General features: G+C 47.5%; 2 protein-coding genes and 1 long non-coding RNA gene across 3 annotated transcripts; 2 read left to right on the forward strand and 1 right to left on the reverse strand.

The window, feature by feature from the left end:
* Positions 1 to 1,349: 1,349 nt before the first annotated feature.
* On the reverse strand, positions 1,350 to 2,340 carry LOC308615497. The gene is made up of 2 exons (XR_014015519.1): positions 2,252 to 2,340; positions 1,350 to 1,623 (listed from the first exon to the last, which is right to left on the reverse strand). It is a non-coding gene; the product is annotated as an uncharacterized lncRNA (long non-coding RNA).
* Positions 2,341 to 2,971: 631 nt separating this feature from the next.
* On the forward strand, positions 2,972 to 16,051 carry TRIM52 (tripartite motif containing 52). Its single transcript, XM_081230954.1, has 2 exons — positions 2,972 to 3,762; positions 8,775 to 16,051. Exons 1-2 carry the CDS (start codon positions 2,977 to 2,979, stop codon positions 9,093 to 9,095), a joined length of 1,107 nt encoding a protein of 368 aa, XP_081087080.1. The 5' UTR covers positions 2,972 to 2,976; the 3' UTR covers positions 9,096 to 16,051.
* A 406-nt stretch (positions 16,052 to 16,457) lies between these two features.
* RACK1 (receptor for activated C kinase 1) lies at positions 16,458 to 21,267 on the forward strand. The gene is made up of 8 exons (XM_081230953.1): positions 16,458 to 16,683; positions 17,694 to 17,865; positions 18,400 to 18,547; positions 18,784 to 18,879; positions 19,292 to 19,402; positions 20,036 to 20,176; positions 20,687 to 20,797; positions 21,157 to 21,267. Exons 1-8 carry the CDS (start codon positions 16,575 to 16,577, stop codon positions 21,220 to 21,222), a joined length of 954 nt encoding a protein of 317 aa, XP_081087079.1. The 5' UTR covers positions 16,458 to 16,574; the 3' UTR covers positions 21,223 to 21,267.
* Positions 21,268 to 22,099: the final 832 nt, after the last annotated feature.

A 22,099-nucleotide genomic window follows, 5' to 3' on the forward strand; every position in this document is an offset into this window, starting at 1 on the left:
TGTAATTCAGAGGTAAAAGAAGATAAAATAGGTATTGAACTTTACAGGTCTTTATTCACCTAGGTATTCTTGATAATGGGTGTCCACTCTATGTTCCTTTTAAGTCTCAACAGTTCCTTCAGGATGATCCCCCAAGCCTTCTCTCACCGTCTTCTTCCGCCCATTCCCCCTTGCTCTTTCTCCAGCTCTCCTTCCCACCTGGTCCCTGCTCCCTGGGGCAAGCAGGAACTTGCTTTTATAAGCAGCCCCGTCTTCCCTTGGTCTGCTCCCCAGCTCTTTGCCCACCCGCTTCCATGTGCAGGGGAGAACCTGCATTTAGAGATGGGGAAGTATTCCAGCCTTGAAACTCAGTTCCAGTTCTCATTGCTCATATTTTCCCCGTGGCTTCTCAGGGTCAGTCGTGACCTCCAGGATGGTTCCCAGATTGTATATGGGAGTTTACTTGCTAGTTTTCTAACAAACACCAGCAATAGGTGTCCCACCTTAGGCAGGTCAGACCTGGGTTTCAACTCCCTCCCTCTCCAGACAAAAGGCTCTCAGAACCCCTAGCATGACAGGGAATTCCCTGGCGGTCCAGTGGTTAGGACTCCAAGCTTCTACTACAGGGGGCACGGGTTCGATCCCTGTCCAGGGAACTAAGATCCTGAGCACTGTGGCCAGAAAGAAAAAAAACAACCTAGGATGACACATGGCATATTATTTTTCCCCTCAGCATTCAAATCACTTGACCCTACTCAAAGTGGGAGAGAATAGGAGATAAGGGAGAGTTTCTTCTAAGGCTTATCTACTACAGGAAAGGAATATAGTGACAGGTGATGAGGATAAAAAGATAACTCCAGTGGGCACTGTTCAAACCATTTTACAATTAATCCAACTTCACAACAACCCATGACGTGTGTGCTACTATCATCTTTATGTTGCAGATGGGGAAACTGCAGCACAGGGATGTTAAGAAACGAATCCAAGGTCATACAGAGAGTGACAGAGTTGGGGTGTGAACACAGCCTGGTGCCAGCCTCAGGGAAGAGTCTCCTTCAGGAGATTATGCCTGGGCAGAGACTTGAAGGTTAATTAGGGATTATATCCAAGTGAAGCAGTGAGGTGAGAGCCTTCTAGGTGAGTGAACAACATGCCCAAAGACATAGAGGCAACAGCTTGGCTTGAGTGTGTCAGACTTTCATTTCAGGTGAACGGTACTGGTGGCTGAAAGATGGACTTAAATGAGGCCAAGTGACCCTTCAGGAAACTTCTTGTCCATTTGGAAGCTGATGGGGTCAGATGTAGGCTGGAAGGAACAGAGATAGAGAAGACCTAGATTTCAGGAGATAAAAACCAGCAAAACTCGATGGTAGCAATTTGTTGGGTTCCGTTTATTTACTCAGCAGATATGTAGGGAGTACTCGCTATATATTCAGCACTATGACAGAAGAGCTATGTGTACAATGTTGAATAGCACGTTTACCATTCTTGCTCTGTGGGACTTAGAGTCCAAGCTTGGGCCCAGAGAGGGAAAGGAAGGGATCCAGGGCTCGCTGAAGTTTCCATTAGGGCAGGTGGAGTTCCTCAAACCAAAGTGACCAATTATTGAGAGGTGCAATCACTCCAATGGGTGTTGAACAGCATCTTATTGAAGTAAAACAGAACATATCAGAGTGACTTGAACGCCCTAAGGAAAAGAACAATTTCCCCCAATTTTGTTTCTGTCATATATGTGCAAGTCTGTATTGGATCAATATGTGCAATGTACTTCTTACTGAGGGTCAAGTTAAAAAAAGAAAAAAATAAACCTTGCGAACCTTGGGTGAAGGACGACCGCTCGCCTATAACTCTATACTCCTTGAAGGAACAATCATGCCTTACTCATTTTTTTGTTCCTATAACGTGGATAGATGAAAATGGAGGGATAAATGGATGGATGGGTTATGCATGCATATGATGGATGGATGGAGAGATAGAGGGATGGATGAAAAATGGTTATTTGGGTGGGTGGATGCGTGCATGCATGGTGAGTGGATGGTGAATGGAAGGATTATAGATGGAGGTAAAAAGATCCACAGGCCAAGTTGGTGCCTTCTGAGGGCAGGCAGCAAGAAAGGGGTGAATTGGTCTGAGGAAAGTTGGAAGCACCCAAGTCTTCACGTGAGATGCTTTGATCTCACCGCCACCCAACTGCGCAGCGAGCTCGATCCCGCCAGGTTGCTACAGACCACGCCCTCGAGCGCTGTAGCAGTGCAGATAGAATGCTCCCTACCACAAAGGCCTCTGGGTAGAGGGGCCGGAAGTGCACGAGAGTACCAGAGGGCGGCCGCCGTAGTCCCCACCATTTTGGGTCCATGTGGGAACGGGCTTTCCTGAGAGGCTGTTGGACCCTCTGCGTCTGGCTGATTAGAGCGCTCAGTGGCTTAAACTGATTCTCTCGCCGCCTCCACCCATTCTGACCAGGCCGTCTTTCCTGTCTGGGGCGGCTGGATGGGCTGCAGGGGTCTCCGGGGTGCGCGTCTCCGGGGGAAACCATAGAGAGGTGGCCCTCCGTCCGCCCAGTCCGCCCCCTCCCGAGTGGGGGTTAACGCGCCTACGTCATTTTCGGTCTCCTCTGGCGGGCTGAGGAGCGCCGGCTTGTGAGGCAGACGGCTTGTGAGGCGGACGCCGCTGGGTCAGGCAAACCGGGAGGGAGGCGAGAAACGTGGAGGGATCCGAGTTTGCACGCTGAGTCTCGAAGGGAAGTGGGGGCCGCAGCCTGGTTCCGCCCCCACTGCCTTCCGAGGGCGGCTGTGAGTTCGGGCCTGGGGCTTTCGCGCTTAAAGCTGAGGAGAGTCTGAGAGAGGAGAGCAAGGCTTCTCTGAGGGCCCGAGTAGGCAGAGCAGGGTTGGGGACAGCTTTGGATCACCAGCGTAGCTTGGAGGCAGGCCTGCCGGTGTGTCCCCCGCTTCTCAGCTGTGAGCTGACGCATCCATACCAAACCGGCAGCGCGTTAAGATGGCTGCCTATACCGCTGCTCCCAACACCCTGCAGACCCTTCAGGAGGAAGTGGTGTGTGCCATCTGCCTGGATTACTTCAAGGATCCCGTGACCATCGACTGCGGGCATAACTTCTGCCGAGGGTGTGTGACGCAGCTGTGGGGCAAGGAAGATGAGGAAGTCAGGGACGAAAAGAAAGATGAATGGGAGGAGGACGGCGAGGCGGTGGGGGCCATCGGTGGATGGGGCAACTCCATTCGAGAGGTTTTATACCAGGGGAATGCTGACGAGGAGTTGTGCCAGGACCAAGAGGATGATGAACTCTGGGACGGTGACGGTGGCGTAAGGCATTATGTGTGGGACCAGGAGGAAGAAGAGGAGGATACGGACTATTACCTGGGAGGCGTGAGACATGACCTGAGAACTGACGTCTACCCAGAAGAAAAGGAGATATTGGAAGAATACGATGAGGACAACCAAGAGCTGTATCCTGACACTCACCTGCCTCCTCCCCCGGCCCCTCCACGGCAGTTCACCTGCCCCCAGTGCCAAAAGAGCTTTACGCGTCGCAGCTTTCGTCTCAACTTGCAGCTGGCCAACATGGTCCAGATAATTCGCCAGATATGCCCCACTCCTAATCGAGGGAGCCAGGGGAATGATCAGGGCATCTGCTCCAAACACCAAGAAGCTCTGAAACTATCCTATGAGGTGGACAAAGAGGCTACCCGTGTGGTGTGTCCAGAATCCAGGAGCCAAAAACGGCACAGTGTGGTGCCAATGGAGGAAGTGGTTCATGAGTACGAGGTGAGCGGCATGAGGGAATGTGGGGATTTGAAGGGAGTGGAGGAGAAACCAGGGGAGCTGGGGACTTGGTAGTTGAGCCTCTTCTTTTGTGAGGGGTGGAGAGAGATGGGCATATGCGGACGAAGGAGACATTGGCTGAGGCTGACTGGCTTCCCCAGAGGAAACTGAGTAAAGACAAAAGACAGCAACTGGGAGCTGACCACTGTTGTTGCTCCCTTTCAATCTACCGAAGTATAAGGGGGTATAAGTGACAGACCCCACCCCACCCCCAGTACTTAATTTCCCTCTGATGTGAGTCCTGAGTCTATACCTGACCAAGACTCGGGGATCCTTCATATACAGGAATGGAAAGCCACAGTACTTGTAGATAACAGACATTCAGGACGCCAGCACAAGCAGTATCAAAACAGAGAACTAATACTGGTTAGACCAAAAAGCCAGGTGTGATTCCTGGACTAATAAGAGCAACGGACACACCCACCCTCCCAAAGTCTGGGGTCACTTTCCCACCTTCAGTAGGGCCCATTTTCCCTGCAGAGAAAGGCAGAGGGCATAAACATCTTTGATGGATCAGAATAAACCTCTTGGCCTGATCACTTTCCTTACCTGGTATTTTATCAGAGTGGAAGAAGTTAAGGATTTAGGATCAGATGACCTGGCTCTGCAATTTACTGTCTAATCTTGGGCAAGTCTCAACCTCTTAGCTTTACTTTTCCCCTAGGCTTGTTAAGATTAAAAGAGATCATATATGTGAAAGTATTTTATAAACCATAAAGCGCTGAACAGATGTTTCTTTAGTTTGACTTTCCTCTAGTTTCCTTTCATTTCTTTGGGTTCTGATTTGGTTAATACCTTGCTTTCTAGGCCTGATCTGAGTATTAGAAAATTGTCTCAATGACAGCATGAATACTGTCAAAAAGCCTAGATGGATGTGACTCCTAGCAGTACCCAGGGAGGGAGAGGTTGTCTTCAAGTCCATAAAAGTCTTATAATCAATAGCAACTGCTCACGTCTTAGTAGTGCTTTACAGTTTATAAAATGTATTTCCTCATGTTCTACAGCAGTGGTTTTCAAACCATAGATTTTGACCAATTAGTGGGTCTTAAAATAAATGGATCATGCCCAGCATTATTTTTAAATGAAACAGAAAATATCAGAGTGCATGGGAGCACAGTAAGGGTAAGTATTGTTTTATGAAACTTTTAAATTATATGTACACAGGTGTATACTTGGTTTCAAAACACAAACAGAACACTGCCCTACAGGAATTATATATTAGATAATATCATCACCCCCCGTTTCACAGTAACTATTGGCAAGTGCACAGTTAAGACACAAATCTTCACTACAAACCACTGCTAATTCCATCATATTAATATGATTTAAGGATAAACCCTACTACCATGCTTTCCCCCCAGGGTAATAATTAAGTTTGCTTACAGAAGAAACTATGTCCTATATTTTTGGGTTTTGGTACATTGAAGCTGAGGAGAGGAGGTAACCTTTCATTCCTCTGCTAGGATTTTCTAGAAAGGATTTTGAAACCAAAATTTTAATTGAAAGCCAATTTAGATAAGAGAAAAGAGGTGGTCTTTTCATCTGGGGAGGCCAGCTAACACTCATTTGAAACCTCAGAAGTTATTTATAAAGCACCTTAGTAAGTATAAACAGCAAAACCAAGTTAAACAAATAGAAGATAATCCCTTTCAAAATATGTAATATTTTTTTAAAACATAAAACTTTTATTTTCAAACATATACCAGAACTTAGGTTGATGGTGTTACCAAATATAGGAGTTACACTGAAGACGTAAAAATTATGTAGGCTATGTGTAAACTGATATTAACTGACATATTCTTTCATTCTTTATACAGTTTATAGTTTTGCCACTTCCTTTCATTGGTAAACATGCACCTTACAGTAGCATGATTTAGAATCATAGCATACAAACCTCTCACAATAATAGTTAACATCATATGGAACTATTTTTATATAAAAGTTTATTTAATATGCTATACATTAGCCACCACACAGTTCTGGTTACGTTAAATTCTCTCTTGTCGGCTACTAATTCAACAAAATTTTAATCTTACTTTGGAGATGATCAAGCTTTTTTAGCTTTAGGGGCTATGAGTTGGAAGTTGTTACTCATAGACTCAAGGAATAGGTCAGTGATTTTCAGGAATAGAAAAGAAAGGCATTCTCTCCCCCTCCCTTCACACATTATATCAGCATTGCAGGGTATGGGGAGAGTTATCATTTATAAAATCATATTTAGTATTATAATGTTAAAAAGAAAAAGATGTAATTTTTCATAATATAAGAAATAAATTGGAAAGAACTCCTTGGCTGGTGGGAATGCAAAGATGGAGCAAGAATCATTCAGAGTAAGGCCTATTGTCAATGAGGTGTATAACTAGTTGGATACCCAGAGATGTTTGTTGTGGATATGGTGCCATTTATACTGCTATTCCTTAAAGTTTAATTTTGTATAAGAAGAGGCTTTTTAGCTCTGAAAAGTTTACTTATTTACATCTTCCATTTTGTCCATACCATGAGTTAGAGTTCATCTTGACTCTTCAAGCTAGAATCAGAGGATTATGAAAATAAGATCATTTAGATTGACCAAGGGCACCATTAAATGGTGTCAGGTTTTAGGAGGCAGACAGGTGTATAAAAAGAAAATGAACAAAGATTTCACTTGTTGAGGCTCAGGCATAACTGGATGCCTGTATTGCCCTGCCACCCAGCTGCCGCTGATAAAAATCATTCATCGCTTTGCAAGAGGGACCAGATGCTTCCATCATCAGTACTCCTTGTTTTTCTGTTTTCTCCTTTGAGGTAGCTAAAGATGGCAGCCAAAAATTTTTTGAGGCTTTTATCAAGTATGGATTCATGTATGATGCAGAAGATAGGGTCAACTTCTTCAGCTGAGTTATCTGAAAGTGTTGGGCAGTGACACATGCCAAACACTGTTAAAGTTATGCCACTAAAAACAGTATTCTGCAAAGCACAATCCTCTGCAGTTTTACGATTGGACAGTATTGGAATATTAACAGGAATCTTCAAAGGCAATGAAAGCCTACTATTAAATAGCCCCTTTAATTGCAAAGGAGAAAAAAAATGGAGAAACTTGTGAAACCTTGCATTCAGAATCCTGTCACAACTTTGAGAGGAAATAGAGGAATTCCAGAATTTCTTCATCGATCTGCGTCTGAACTCTGAATTCACTGACTGAGCATATCAAATGTCAGGTTTTAAAAAAAAAGCTCATCCTTCTTTGCTATTAGTTGAGATTAATCTACTGATAAAGAAAATTGTGCTTTGCTTATGTTCAGAATAAGGCTTTAAAAGCTGTGGATGTGCTATTTTCACTAAGCGAGCACTAAAGACAATATTTTTGAAGTTGTATGAAATGAACTTAGTTGGAAGAAAAAAATTATAGGAGTATATGTTGGTGGTGCTACAGCAATGACATGTTTTAGATATGGGTCTTTGTCAAAAATTCAAGAAAACTGGCATTCAAGATGTACTGCAGGGCTTCCCTGGTGGCGCAGTGGTTAAGAATCCGCCTGCCAATGCAGGGAACACAGGTTCGAGCCCTGGTCAGGGAAGATACCACATGCCGCAGAGCAACTAAGCCCGTGCGCCACAACTACTGAGCCTGTGCTCTAGAGCCTGTGAGCCACAACTACTGAGCCCGCATGCCACAACTATTGAGCCCGCATGCCACAACTACTGAAGCCCGCACGCCTAGAGCCTGTGCTCTGCAACAAGAGAAGCCACTGCAGTGAGAAGCCTGCACACCGCAATGAAGAAGAGTAGCCCCTGCTCACCGCAACTAGAGAAGGCCCATGCACAGCAACAAAGACCCAACACAGCCGTAAATAAATAAATTTATTTTTTAAAAAAGAAAGAAAGATGTACTGCAACAGTCACCATCAAGCATCGACTTCCATCAGTCTGCCCATAATCTACTGGAAATCTTAAGCCTTGCTGTCAACATAACTGTTGTGAAAAATAGTACATTTGATCCCAGTTTGCCTTGGTTTTCGAATATCTGAATGCTGCTAAGAGTGTTTTCTGTCATATACTGAGGTTCTTTGGTTGTCAAAGAACTTAGTTCAGCTGAATTTATGGACAGAACTGATTTTGGGACACCTGTGATAAAGAATCTATATTTTAAAACTTCAAAAATTAAAACTTCAAGCATAATTTAACACACTGAAGCTTAAAATACATTGACCCCAAAATGTCAGGGGGCAAACACCAACATCACTGCTCCTTATGAAATACTTTAAGTACTTGCCAAAAATCTAGCTACAGATAGCAAACTCATGCTAAAAATGTCTTAATTTTCTGGCCAATCTTTAGAGAATGGGATACATGAATGTTATTTCCAGGAAAGGAAGAAAGAGAGAAGGAAGGAAGGAAAGAAAAGGAAGGAAGGAAGGAAGGGAATCTAAAACTATTGTGGGTGATGTGTTCTTGACCTTGTTCTTGAAACCCACCTGTGGTAGCTTTTGGGAAGAATGTTTCACACTGATGTTCAATCCTCACTGGAAGAACTTCAGGAGGAGTTTGTGGAACTCAAAGTCTGATTGTTTTGACTAGAAACTTTCAGACTTTAATCCATTCATTATTCCATTTTCTCCTTATATCTTAAAAGCTTTTTTTTTTTTGGTATAACTAACTGTGGGAGAAAACACTGCAAGAGTGTTGTCAAAGCAGCTTGTGTTTTGTTGCATCTTGTATACACCATCCAGGAAAGAAAAGTTCAGGCTTAACAGTGACGTGGTTATTACATCATCTGAATAAATTTTTGCCTTCCAAAATTACCATTGCTTTGAAACTTAATTTTGAAATTTTAAATAACACTGAAGGAGACAGAATGTGAGATGTTAAGGTATATGGAAAGTAAAGGTGTGGGTTACAAAAACATTGAGAAAAACCGATATATATATCTATATGCACCAGACACTCATCTGTTTATTGAATGTCTTCCCTACTAGGTTCAGCTGTTGACTGCTGTATCACAAGTCAGACTGTTTAAACTTGCTCCTCTCTACTCCTGTGGCTCTACCCTGGACTTCATCTTCACACAGACTTGCTACACATTTGAAATCCTGAACCCCAATTGCACCATGACCTTAGCTCTTAGCATTCTAGTGCAGTTAAACACACTCCAGTTATACCTGCCCTTCATCTTTATGGAGGTCACTGTTGCACTGACGCCTAATTTTTTTCTTTCCCAATTTAACAGACACTTGTTAGCCTCACTTACTATCCTTCTGACCCTGGACCGCATGATTAGTCTTGGCACGAAGAACTGATCCATGTTGTGGTCTAGACCAGGGTTTCTCAACCTCAGCACTCTTGACATTTTGAGTGAGATAGTTCTTTGCTTTGGGGCGTGGGGGATGTCCTGTGCATTCAAGGATGTGTAGTAGCATCCGTGGACTCTACCCACTAGATGTATGTAGCACTCCTCCACCATTATGACAACCAGAAGTGTCTCCAGGTCTTGCCAAATGTCTTGGGGAGGGGTGGTGCAAAAAGCATTCCTGGTTGAGAACCACTTGTCTAGTCCCAGGGAAAAGTGGTCATATCTACAGACGTGCCATTACTAGCCTCACTTAGGCCCTATAGCCAGTGCCTAGCACAGGTGTTCAAAAGTGTTCAGTGGAAGAACAGCCTCACCTATCTGGAATTTTATTAAATGTAGCCTTAGCATCAGTGGATTAATTGATAATGACCCCCCACTTCTCCCAGCTCTTGGCATACAGGTGGCAGGGTCAACAGGCCTTTTGTAAACATTAGAACTGCCTATATCATTGCCATCAAGGACTAAAACAGATAAAGCAGTATATGAAATTGAGATCTAGAAACAATTAGTAAGAAAAGGCAATCACTTCATCTATTCCTTAGTTTCAGCAGGGCCATAGGGCAATTGTTTATTTTGTTTTTTTAAGTATTATTCAGAACTTATAGATAAGACCAGAGCCTCTCTTCCTGTCAGAGTGGGAGAAGCCCTGGGCTGATACATATTATATAACATCAGCCCTTAAAGCACTTCCTTAGCGGGCTTTCCTGGTGGCGCAGTGGTTGAGAGTCCGCCTGCCAATGCAGGGGACACGGGTTCGTGCCCCGGTCCGGGAAGATCCCACATGCCGCGGAGCGGCTGGGCCCGTGAGCCATGGCCGCTGAGCCTGCGTGTCCGGAGCCTGTGCTCCGCAACGGGAGAGGCCACAACAGTGAGAGGCCCGTGTACCGCAAAAAAAAAAAAAAAAGCACTTCCTTAAAATCTAAGGCTCCTCCTTAGATTGGCCATCAACCTCTGGTCCCTATGCCATCCGTTCTGAAACCTTTATAGGACCAAGAGATTCTATGCTGTTTCCCACCCCTAATCCCTGACCACCTTTGAAAGCTATCCTATAACAGTGAAGTTATCACAATAATATTTATTGACTGATAAAACAGGATTACAAAAAGGGGGAGACAGGGACACTAGCCCTCTATACCAGCTCTAAAAGGACTTTCTGCAATGATGGAAGTGTTCTAAATCTGTGCTATGCAATATAGTAGAGGTACCACTGGCTGCATATGACTTGAGCTCTTGAAACGTGTTAAGTGCAACTCAGGAACCGAATTTTTCATTGTATTTAATTTTAATTTAAATAGTCATATATGGCTAGTGGCTGTCAAATCATGTTGAACTGTACAGTTCTATACAAAAAAGGCAGGTTGAATTCTGGTCCTTCCTAGGACCTTCAGGAGTAGTAAAATCCAAAGGGAAGAAAAGGGAGAAGTAAGACAACTTTCTTTTCTCAATCAGGAGAGAGGTGGCTGTAAGGTGATATTTTTAGGTATAAAAGGAGAAAAGGCAGCTCTTTTTTTTTTTTTAATCTGACCAAAATGGCCTTGAGCCAGTTAAATTGTGATCCATGTGGATCACATGTAAGAGATGTGACAGGGGAGAACTCTAGTGAAAAGCAGCTAAAAAAACCCCCATCACCCCCTTCCCAAAAAGAGCTGGGGCTAGAACCTCAAAACAGGAGTGTAAGTATAAATAAGGTTTTATGTCATGCCTAACTTTTTGAAAATGGGATGAGGGGCAGAACCTAGTATTAAAGCAGGTAAGGAGGTTCTTCCCTTTCTCCTTTCACACTAGATCCTGACAGAAGGTGGTGAGGAGGTCTTGGAGTCCTGGAAGGGAAAACAGTTTGTGCTGGCAGCGTTAACGAGAGAAGATGAAGTGAGAGGTTCTAAGAATAACAGGGCTGAAGAGGAGACTGTGAGAGCTAAAGGTAATGATAAATCTAACTTTTAATGATAGTGTTTGCCCACAAACCAGAGTCCTCAGAGGTATAGTATGAGAATCTGGGGCTTGGGGAAACAGCTCATCTGTGCATGTGGGAAGTATAGGAGGAGATGCCACAAGGCTCCTGTTACTAGGGGACCTGTTACTCTTCTCCCCAACTATCCCCCTTCCAAAAAGGGGGGAAAATGGATACCTCAAGGATTTGAATTAGATATAGCCTTAAAGAACAGGGAGGTTCATTCCTCCATATCTCACTAACTGAGGTTCATGCTTAGGCCTTCCTTGCTTTTTCTCCCATCCTAAAGGATTCAGATCCAAAGTTGGTCAGAGACTTCTGGTCGAAAATTCCACTTGGCATCTAGCAGGGCCCCTGCAAAGATAAATGGGGATCCAGGTGGCCTGCAAGAGGATCCCTGGAAGCCACACCCCCTTTTTTGTCTACCGTTTCCTAGGCATATAAAATCCCTTCTCTCCCTCTGTAGCAAAGGATGGAATTTCTCAGCAGGCTCTGGCTATTATCCCAGGTGTGAGCAGGGAAGGGTTATGAGAGCTGAGGGCTGTCTCCTCAGCTGCCATATCTTGTAGTGAGCTAGCTAGCCTCAACGTTCCATTTCAACATAATCTCCTGACCCTGGTTCATATGAAATCCTCTTCCTGGTAAAAAGCCGAGAACAGGCACCTTGGGTCACCTTTTGTCTCTCCCTACCACCTAATGCTGCTTTAAATCCTTTAACAAGGCAAGAAGCTTGCCTTCTGCTGGCATTTCTTATAGTTCTGCCTGGAATATAGCCACCTGACCAGATCATGCCCACTTTCATAGCCTCTGACTCTGCACATCTGCTGAAGCACCCAGGCCCTGGGGAATCCCACAGTCCCTCTCGCAGGGAAGACCCAATAGAATGCCTTAGCAGCGTTCTGGGCGACTGTTAGACCTCAGATTACTGCCTAAGATGGACAAGGAATCTTTTTCAAGAGACATCAAAAAATGGCATGTGATTTCTTTGTAAGATCTGTTCCCAGCATTAAGTTAATGCCACATCCCCACCTCTCACTAGGAAGAATGGAACAGAACCTATAATTACAGTCTCACATTTCCTTGTCTCCAGCCTTTTTGAACTTAATTCTTTAGGCCTCAATCATTAAATAGCTTCTGTATTCAGAACCCGACTCTAGACCCTGGGGTAAAGGAAGCAGGGTAGAGATGGATTGGAAGAGATGGTCAACCCCTCACTCATAAGGCCTTTGGTTAAGTCCTCTGTCCTTTCCTTTGTAAGACTCTCATGATCCTCTAGGAGACCCTCCTGTCCAGCTTCTGAACTCTACTTGTTTCTAGTCTTACTCCTCCAACCTAGCCTTCACTCTGACTACAGATGCCTTTCAGTAAAGTCAAGGCTAGGCAGGAGAGGGATGAGATAATCCTAAAGAGACTGTCCTGGGCTTCAGGACAAAAGCAGTAGGGTTCCCTGCCCACCTTGGATTTCACTCTACTTTCCTTCTTGAAACCATCACTCCCAAACTTGAGCATGCAAACCACTTGCACACCTCGTCCCCCAAGCTGATCCCTCTGCCTGGAGCGTCCTCCCTTTAACTACTTGCCCCTAACTACTCAGCCTGTGAGGCTGGCCACCAAGATTAGAATCTTCCTCATACCAAACCCTCTACCAGGTGCTGGGAATGCAACATGTGAGCAGAAACAGCCTAGTCCCTGTCCTTAGGGCACTCAGGAGGAGACGGTGGCACAATTTAAATGAGACCCAACAAACACTGCACCACTACTATGACAGCATGAAATAGAGGAGCCTGACCTACATCTGAGGGTCACAGAGGGCCTCCCAGATGTGGCAACCGGAGCGGAGACCTGAAGGAAGCTTAGACTTAACTAAGAAAAGGGGGTTAGACACGGTGGGCCTTCCAGGCAGAAGAACAATATGTGTTCTGTGTGGGAGAGAACTGATGAGTTGGAGGAGCAAGGGAGGGCCAATGTAGTCACAGCAACAGAGTATGGGGCATGCCAGAGCCAACCACACTGAATCCGCAGAAGGACAGTAAAATGAAGGGAAACCGCCTGCCCAGGGCTGGCAGTCAGCAGGCCCTCTGGTCCTGGCCACACACCTTTCCCTTAGTCCCTTACCCGGCACCTACAGAAGCCCTCACCTCAGCATTCAAGGGAAGACCTCTCTCACCTCTTGAATGCTGGCAGGAGGGGATGGAGGCCTCTGCTTCTGGAGATCATGGGCCTCTGGCAAAAAGCCTAGGGGGCTCTTTCCAGCTGTGTGGGTCCTGGGGGCTCCCTTCAGAAAAGGAATAGTGAGACAGACTTCCTTAGAAGAGCCTCTCCAATTTCTTCTGTGGGATTCTTACCTTGTGTGGAATGGAGGTGGTGCCCGTCGGGACGGTAAGGATGGGGCAGCCCAGGGGCTCAGATGATAAGTGGGTGAGACAACACTAAACTCAGGGCCAGGACCAGTTCTGCCTATAGGGCGTGGGCGGCCTGGAGAAGAGGGAAGATGGCTTGGAGGAGAGCTGAATCTTCCCCAAAGGGCAGGTGAGAGCAGGCTTCCACCTCCCTGAGGTTGGAGAAAAGAGGCCCTGGGTGAGAAGGAAGAGGCCTGGAGGCCCGGCCCAACCTGGCTAGGGTAGTTAGTAGACTTCATTGTGAAAGGCACAGCTGATTCTCAAACTATCCAGCAGCGGAGGGACATCACTCTGCTGGAAGGGGCCAGGCTCCCTTTGCTAACCGGAAGTGAACCTACAGATTCCTACTTGAGAGGGGTGAGGAGACCAGGTGGACCCTAACCGGGCCAAGTGAGGACCTGGATGCCCAGAGGGAGCCACGGATGCCCTTGAGGGAAGCGGGCATGGATGGGGCTCAACTGCAGCAGGGGCTGGGCAGGAAAGGCTGCTCCACGCCCCCCCCCCCCCACCGCCGGAACTACTGCCAGAGGTTCCCAGCGTCCCCAGGGTTGGGGCAAGGCCTCCTTCGGCTAAAGATTGTCTTTCAGTGGCATTATGGCCTGCTGGCCTACCCTCCAAGAAAGGATAGGCCAGGTGGTGGTTGGAGGAAAACTCTGAAGTGGAAAGCCTGAATCCTGCAGGGTCTCTGGTCGACAGGAAATTCCACTACATCCCATTTCTCTCTCCTCCACTGGCTTAGTCCTGGTGGGCTCCAGGGCAAAACCTGAATTCCCTCCTTGGCCCCATAGGAGGCAGCACTGCGAGAATGTCTCAAGAGTAGAGACAAGTGTGGGGAGAGGCCTGCGGGTCGGGAAAGGCACCTTCAAGGGTCTCAGCCCAGAGGCAGGGCAAGGAGGACTTGGGAGGGCCTGGGCAGAGGTGGGCTGGGGAACCCGGGAGGGCAGGGCTTATCTGGGAGGCTTCTGTTAAAGAGCCTAGTGTTACAGAAAGGTCCCATCTTTGAGCCGACGTGAAGGACCTGGCTGGCTCCTTTTAAACCTAGTCTCCTGGTGTCCTACCTCAGGGATGCAGATTCCACAGGGGCACCCCGGGCGAAGTTCAAGAAACATAGAGCCGAATGAGGTTTCTCGAGGGGAAAAAATGTAATAATGTGATTGAGTGATGGCGTCTTTGGAGAGTGGAGGTAGGAGGTGGAGGAGCCAGTGTTCTCGAGGGCAGAGAGGAGATGCTGGGCAACATTCCACATTCCACACTGAGATGACCAAGAATCGCTCACCTCTCCACTGTGCTGAGCGCCCAGTGGGGCGCAGGCACGGCGGGAGTCGTGGGCAGCGAGCTGGATACTGGCGTGAGTAAACGCAAGGGTCTACCACGACCATAGGAGAAACAGAACACGTGGGTGGGGGTAGAGTTCAGTGTTGGAAAAGCGACAGGATAGCCAGGTGGGGGCGCCATGGAGGCAGGTGATGTACAAGCCTGGAAGCCTTAAAGGACAGTCGTTAGGCGATGGAGGAGCCCAGCGTGGCTGCGGAGGAAGGCAGGCGTCCGCAAGGGACCAGGAGAGTAGCTGCCCTCAAGCGACGGATTCTGGCCTTCTTCGCACACTTGAGTGGCCATAACCCACAGCAGCTTTGCCATTGCCCCTCGCCTTTTTTCCCAAAGGCAGGCGTTCTAGCACGGCTTTCCAAGGTCCTTTCCCCAGACTGCGAGGCACTCAGTCAATTGCCCTCCACCTCCATCTCATTGTTTTGGTCCCCACGGCCTCCAACGCTCCAGCTCTGTACTTTTGCACTGACTCTTCCCTCCGATTGGAACATTATCCCCCCCCCCATAAATTCTCAGGGCTTTCTCCCACATCTTCCTGTCTTTGTTAAAATCTCCCCCTCGAGCTCTCTTCTCCCCATCCCATCGGATGTAAACTCAAAAAACAACAAAGAAACAGGTACGTTTTATCTTGTTCACAGCTGTATTCCCAAGACCTAAAATAGGGTCTGGTACCCAAGAGGTTCTCACTAAGTTGTGTGCATTTACTCTGCCAGGCATTTTTCTGGGCGTTTTACCTATCTTAACCCATTTACTCTCCACACCATGAGAGGTAGGTACTATTATTCCCACTCTTATTTCACAGATGAGAAAATAAAGTTAATACATGTTACAAACAGGAATGAAATATTTGGGCACGCCTGAACCCGCAAACCCCTCACCTTTCTGTGAGTGGTTTGGCCTGAGTACGGAGAAGTCAGAACCCGGAGGTCCTTCCTCTTGGGGCTTTTCAGTTTCTGCGAGAGCTCTCCGCGCTCTTGCCTAGGCGGGAGCGGGCTACTGTCCAGCAGCCCACAGACTGATTTTTTCCTCCATCCCCGGTTTTCCGCTCCGTAACCCATTCCTGCCTTAGCCCTGGGTGGACTAAATCTTTCCGGGCATGGAGTTCCTCAACCAAAACCATCAGAACATCAATCTCTTGAGGGAAGAGTTGCCCCCCGCGCGCAAGGAAATCTGTTAGGGTTTAATAGTTCACCTGAGCACAGTTTATTTTTAAAATTTAATACCGTATTTTTCACATTGCCCACCGTTACTCACAGTTGCGCCCACGAAATTACGCTCCCTCTCCGCTGCCCTCCAAGCCATCAAGCGGAAAGGGCGGGGTTCGCGCTGAGCCACGTAGGGACAGTGAAGACGCTAGGCGATCCTTACGGGAATGGGGCGTGCACTTTCTCTCTTCCGCTTTTTAGACCTCATGCCCCAACCGTGAGGCGCCTTTTTTAAATATTCAGGCGTGTTGGTTTCGGAATGTATTTGTAAGGTGTTGCCAAATTATGTTGCGCGGCGGAGGAGACCATGAGGTCTTCTTATTTTACATCCCACCGTGCACTACACGGCTCCACCATCTTGAGCAGAAGTGAATTATAGGAGGGCGCCATTTTGCTCGAGAGGGCGGATATTTCCGGTTCCGGCGTGGAGGTGCTCGCTCTTTTTCTCCGCAGGGCCGCGGAGGGGACGTGTGTTTGTGGGTCGTCTCTCTGAGCAATCCAGTTCCATCCTTGTCGCTGCGGCGACACCCGCACCCGTCGCCGTCATGACTGAACAGATGACCCTTCGTGGCACCCTCAAGGGCCACAACGGCTGGGTGACCCAGATCGCTACCACTCCCCAGTTCCCGGACATGATACTGTCCGCCTCTCGAGGTACGGCTGAGGTGCCAGGTAGAGGATTGAGGGGTAGGGGGCGTTGCGCGCGTCGCATGACTGGGCCCGTGGGCCACGAGGTGGAGTGTGAGTTGACCCCTGCCTAGGTGTCAGCACGGCTAAACCCATGAGGCGTCCCCACTTTGCAGACTCCGAAACACGGATGGCTGCCGGGAGGGTTGCACGGTTGGGGGCTTTTTAAAAATCTCTGGCCCCCTAACCCGCGTGTGTGGCTGTGTGCCCAGGAGCCTACGGGTCGGGCGGCGCGGTGATGAACCCAACATGCCATCTGAGTGCCCATGCTGAAACCCAGAGGCTGTTTCTGAGCTGCCGCCCGGCCGTCTACTCGGTGGGAAGTGGGGGAACTCCACGGAGAACCTCGTGACACCAGTCTCACGGCTAACCCGGGTCTGCCCATTCTGCTCTGGGTTTTTCTTATTCACTGTGTACCTGGTTGCCTTTGGAGACTTCTTGTGCCTTGCGTTTGCGCCCACGCTATTTAAAAATGGATCATCTAAGGCTAGGATCACATCTGGCACTTAATAGGAAAGCTTGTTGAGTGGCACACGTTGCAGGGAAAGCATGCAGTCCTGTAGCGCCTAAAGTGACTTCTGATTCCAGCACTTCTTGCAGCCCTCAGCAGTAGTCTCTGGAGGCCCACAGCTAGTCTTCCCACACCCAGGCTGCTGTGTTCATGCATTAGACCTCAGAAAATACTTAAAATAGACGTTGAATTGGTCTGAATCTCCAAAAGGGGCATCCCTAACCTGGTGAAGTTCCACACACCTGAGTTAAATTCTCAGGGTACCAGTTAGCTCTACTTGACTCTTGAATAGAGAGTCACTTGGATTTGGCTAGTAACTGCACTCATAGCCTGTAGTTCCCCTACCCCCTAAATGCCCTTAATTTATCTTGTGAGCCCACCAGTCACCTTGAGGCATTATCCAGTAGGTCAGAGGGTGGCCTGTGGGGTTTCTCACTGGGTTTTCTTTTGTTGTACCTGCCCTTAGACAAGACCATCATCATGTGGAAGCTGACCAGAGATGAGACCAACTACGGTATCCCACAGCGTGCTCTTCGGGGTCACTCCCACTTTGTTAGTGACGTGGTCATCTCCTCAGATGGCCAGTTTGCCCTCTCAGGCTCCTGGGATGGAACCCTTCGCCTCTGGGATCTCACAACGCAAGTAGCTGCTCTGGGACACTGGGGGAAAGCTGGGTAGAAATGAGGTAGATAATATCTGGAAGTGGTTTCCCAGGGGTGATTGGGTTCGTTGTGGGAACTATAAGGAGAGAATACCTGGAGAAGATAGTTGTGGTTGTTTGGCCACCCTCCTTGTTTTTAATGTTATACAGAATTGCTGAGGAGTGGTCTGGCTGAGCAGTTTTATCAGATATTGCACTTGGGAGCAGGCAAAGTTTGACCGTGTTGTGTGCTGGGAGCTCGGTCTTTGGATGGTCGGGCATAACGGAGGATCCTGGTGATGAGAGGTGACATTGTCAGCCAATCCCCACATGGGAGTGAGGACATGTCCTGCAATTCTGAAGGGATTCTCCGGCATATTCTTGGCCAAGGGCCTGCTGTTATCAAAGCCGTGTCCAGGGTTGTGTGAGTGATGCCACTCCATTGGGAGAGGAACCAGGCCAGGGAAACAGTCTGACTGTGTAAGAATGTTTGCAGAGTCGGTCTAGAGAGTAACCACGTCCTTCCTCTCAGGGGCACCACCACGCGCCGATTTGTAGGCCATACCAAGGATGTGCTGAGTGTGGCCTTCTCTTCTGACAACCGGCAAATTGTCTCTGGCTCCCGAGATAAAACCATCAAGCTATGGAATACTCTGGGTGTATGCAAATATACTGTCCAGGTAAAGTGAAGGCACGTGTAGGGAGCACATGTTGAACACTTTCTCCCACCCTTCTTAATGGTGCCTTTATATGGTGATTTCAAGCCTCATCTGGGGTTCTGTCAATCTTAAAGGTTTGGGTTCTGAAGGTATGAATACACGACTGTCAACATCCCACGTAACTGAGGGGAGGGGTGGGGGTCTACAGTTTCATGGGACAAGACAGTTTCTCCTTATTTCCTTTCCATCCTTTGCAGGATGAGAGCCACTCAGAGTGGGTGTCTTGCGTCCGCTTCTCGCCCAACAGCAGCAATCCCATTATTGTCTCCTGTGGCTGGGACAAGCTGGTCAAGGTGAGCTTGGACCCAGGGTGTAAGGCCTTTACCAACCAGAATGTATTCCCACTGCCTCCCAGTTGGTCACTCTGAAAGCTTTGTTCCTCAACTGACCATTTTCTTCTTGATATTTTCTCATTACAGGCCATTAAATTTTGACATTTGGTCTGAAGTAGCTAATTGGGAACCCAGAGTCCCTTGTAAGATGGCAACACAGAAAGCTTTTTTCTCCCCCCCAGTTTTAATCCTCACTGTCCTTATGTGGTCAAGACAGATTCTTTGACCCTTTTTTGTTACTGATAGAATGGAAATTGGCTATCCTATCCAGGAATACTTTTAAGCACGGTGCCATGCCTTTTATTTGAGCTGAGCCCTCTTGACCCTGATGGATCCCCAGGCCAGGTTCTTCACCTGTGACCCACAATTTCAGGTATGGAACTTGGCAAACTGTAAGCTGAAGACCAATCACATTGGCCACACAGGCTACCTGAACACTGTGACCGTCTCTCCAGATGGATCCCTCTGTGCTTCTGGAGGCAAGGTATTCAGAGGCCAGGAGTCTCCTACTCAGTGGGGGACAGTGTCTTAGAATACCTAAGATAGTGAGATAGCAATTTAAGAGTAAATGTTTCTGAAGAATATTCTGAGAATGACTGTAGATACGGTATGCTCTTTAAAAGAGATCGTTTTCTGTGAAGCTGGTTTCTTAAAGCTGCTGATGAGATTAGGATCCTGTGTTTTTGGAGCTTATAGTGATGCATTTTGAAGTTGTCAGAGACTCTTGATAGGGTTAGTGAGGTGTCATGTATTAAAGGAAAAGCATACAGAGATAAATGCTGATACTTGAGAGGAGGTCAGGGTACTGTGATAAGCAGTTAGGGATTAAGGCAGAGGGCTTCCCTGGTGGCGCAGTGGTTGAGAGTCCGCCTGCCAGTGCAGGGGACACGGGTTCGTGCCCCGGTCCGGGAAGATCCCACATGCCGTGGAGCGGCTGGGCCCGTGAGCCATGGCCGCTGGGCCTGTGCGTCCGGAGCCTGTGCTCCACAACGGGAGAGGCCACAACAGTGAGAGGCCCGCGTACAGCAAAAAAAAAAAAAAGAATCTTGAGACAAGGTAGGTGGGATTAACATCTGGAAGAAGTCACATTGCCCTGACTCGTGCTTTGTCCACCCAGGATGGCCAGGCCATGTTGTGGGACCTCAATGAAGGCAAGCACCTTTACACGCTAGATGGTGGGGACATCATCAATGCCCTGTGCTTCAGTCCCAACCGCTACTGGCTCTGTGCTGCTACAGGCCCTAGCATCAAGATCTGGGTGAGTGTGGGCTGCAGTTGAGGCCAGATACCTGGCTCTGCAAGCCCCGGCAATGTTATTTCCTAACGTGTCATGTGGCTCACTGGTGGGATTTGAACTTCCTGAACAACTGAACCATCACACTGCCAGTGGATACCTGAAAAGAATGAGTAAAACTTCTTGGGATTGGGATTTGCAGTGGTGGGAGATCTTTGCCTTCTGAAAAAGGACGACGACCAAGTGTAGCAATTTACTCAGCCTCAGCACAATTGACACTTTGAGTAATCCATTGTTGGAAGAGGCAGTCTTGTGCACTTTAGGATGTGTAACAGCCTCCCAAGCCGCTGCTTCCTACAAGATACCTGTAGCAAACTAGTGGCAAACAAAAATGCCTCTCGGCATTGCCAACTGTCCCCAAGGGGGCAAAAACATCATTCTCTTTTGAGAACTACTGAATTACAGATCAGAGAGGCTTTTGAGAGTGGCATTGAAGTGCTGAGTGTCCTCACCCTGGGTTTACCCCTTCCCCAGGACTTGGAGGGCAAAATCATTGTAGATGAACTGAAGCAAGAAGTTATCAGTACCAGCAGCAAGGCAGAGCCGCCTCAGTGTACCTCTCTGGCCTGGTCGGCTGATGGCCAGGTAAGTGGGTCTGTCCTCGGGTGATTCGGCTTTTAACCTTTCTCACTTTCTGCTCGTCAGCCGTTTACAAAACCCGTGTCTTTGACATAAGTAAAATGATTATTGTCATTTTACTGACACAGCGTCAGTAGGAAGATTGTGGTCTATGGGGCAGTGGTTATCTGTCTTCAATTAAGACCTTGGTTAACTTCACCAGTTTACAAACCTGTGAGTGCTTAGTGCCAGCTGTTGCTTCCTCTAGGAATACATAACTACCCGTGAATAGTAGTGGGTGATTAAAAAGAAGGGCCATCTTTGTTGCAGTAGCAGGACTGTAGACTTCCATGGCTCTGACTTAATCTGTCATCTCTCCCTTGCAGACTCTGTTTGCTGGCTACACAGACAACCTGGTGCGAGTGTGGCAGGTGACCATCGGCACCCGCTAAAAACATGGGAGAGCTTTAAAAATTAAAAAAACTGGTTTTCTTTTATAGTGAGTGTCTTCTCTGAAAACTTCCTGAAACTCATCAGGTTTGTGCAGTCTGCATCAGATTGTGGGGCTCTGGTTAAAAAGGTTTTTTGCTTTTCTTGTTTTAATCCTTTAAGGCAGCGCTCCCCAACCTTTTTGACAGTAGGGACTTGTTTCATGGAAGGCACTTTTTCCATGGACCGGGGTTTGGGGAGAGGTTGGTTTGGGCAGTAATGTGAGCAATGGGGAGCAGCAGACCAAAGCTTCCTTGCTCGCCCGCCACTCGCCAGAGGTTGGGGACCCCTGCTTTAAGGCAGGGCAACTCACCAGAAGAGCTGCTGCGTAATGACTCCTTTGCACTCCTTCCATAATTGAAGATTTAAAATAGTGTGGGATGGTCTAGAGGTGTTAATAATCAGAGATGGCTTTTCCTCAAGTGGCAACTAAATGACAAATGTGCAGCATATTGAGGTCTCTTGCATATACCCTCCAACTCATAATGGCAATGCGTCTTTTCTTTGACTTCAATTTAGTGGGACTTCAACTAGATATAATGACATATAAAAAGACTTTGGAGATGTAGTGTGCCTGAGTCTTGGGCTTGAGGGCCATGGTATGGTATAAAGTCTCATAGCAGTGGTAGAAAAGAAGTGGCAAATGATCTTCAAGTAGGTATTCTGAGGGGCCTGCCAGTAACAGGCTAGGCAGGGTATTCAAATGGAGGGGGGTAAGATTTATACCTCAGTCTGTTGAAACAGAATCACACCTGATAGGGAAGGTACAATTAATCTGACCTCCATTTGGTGGCATCTCCTTACTTTATACTTTTCTAAAGGAGTGGACTCCACAAAAGC

The sequence above is a fragment of the Mesoplodon bidens genome (genome assembly GCF_964165515.1).
Source record: "Mesoplodon bidens genome assembly, chromosome: 4".
NCBI lineage: Eukaryota > Metazoa > Chordata > Mammalia > Artiodactyla > Ziphiidae > Mesoplodon > Mesoplodon bidens.

What these genes read in the sequence shown, in the direction of transcription:
- TRIM52 (XM_081230954.1), top strand. Translation starts at nt 2,977, where the DNA reads ATGGCTGCCTATACCGCTGCTCCCAACACCCTGCAGACCCTTCAGGAG. An exon ending in AAGTGGTTCATGAGTACGAG is followed by an intron (nt 3,763 to 8,774) that starts GTGAGCGGCATG and finishes CTTCCCTACTAG; the next exon opens with GTTCAGCTGTTGACTGCTGT.
- RACK1 (XM_081230953.1), top strand. Translation starts at nt 16,575, where the DNA reads ATGACTGAACAGATGACCCTTCGTGGCACCCTCAAGGGCCACAACGGC. An exon ending in GATACTGTCCGCCTCTCGAG is followed by an intron (nt 16,684 to 17,693) that starts GTACGGCTGAGG and finishes ACCTGCCCTTAG; the next exon opens with ACAAGACCATCATCATGTGG. An exon ending in TCTGTGCTTCTGGAGGCAAG is followed by an intron (nt 19,403 to 20,035) that starts GTATTCAGAGGC and finishes TTGTCCACCCAG; the next exon opens with GATGGCCAGGCCATGTTGTG.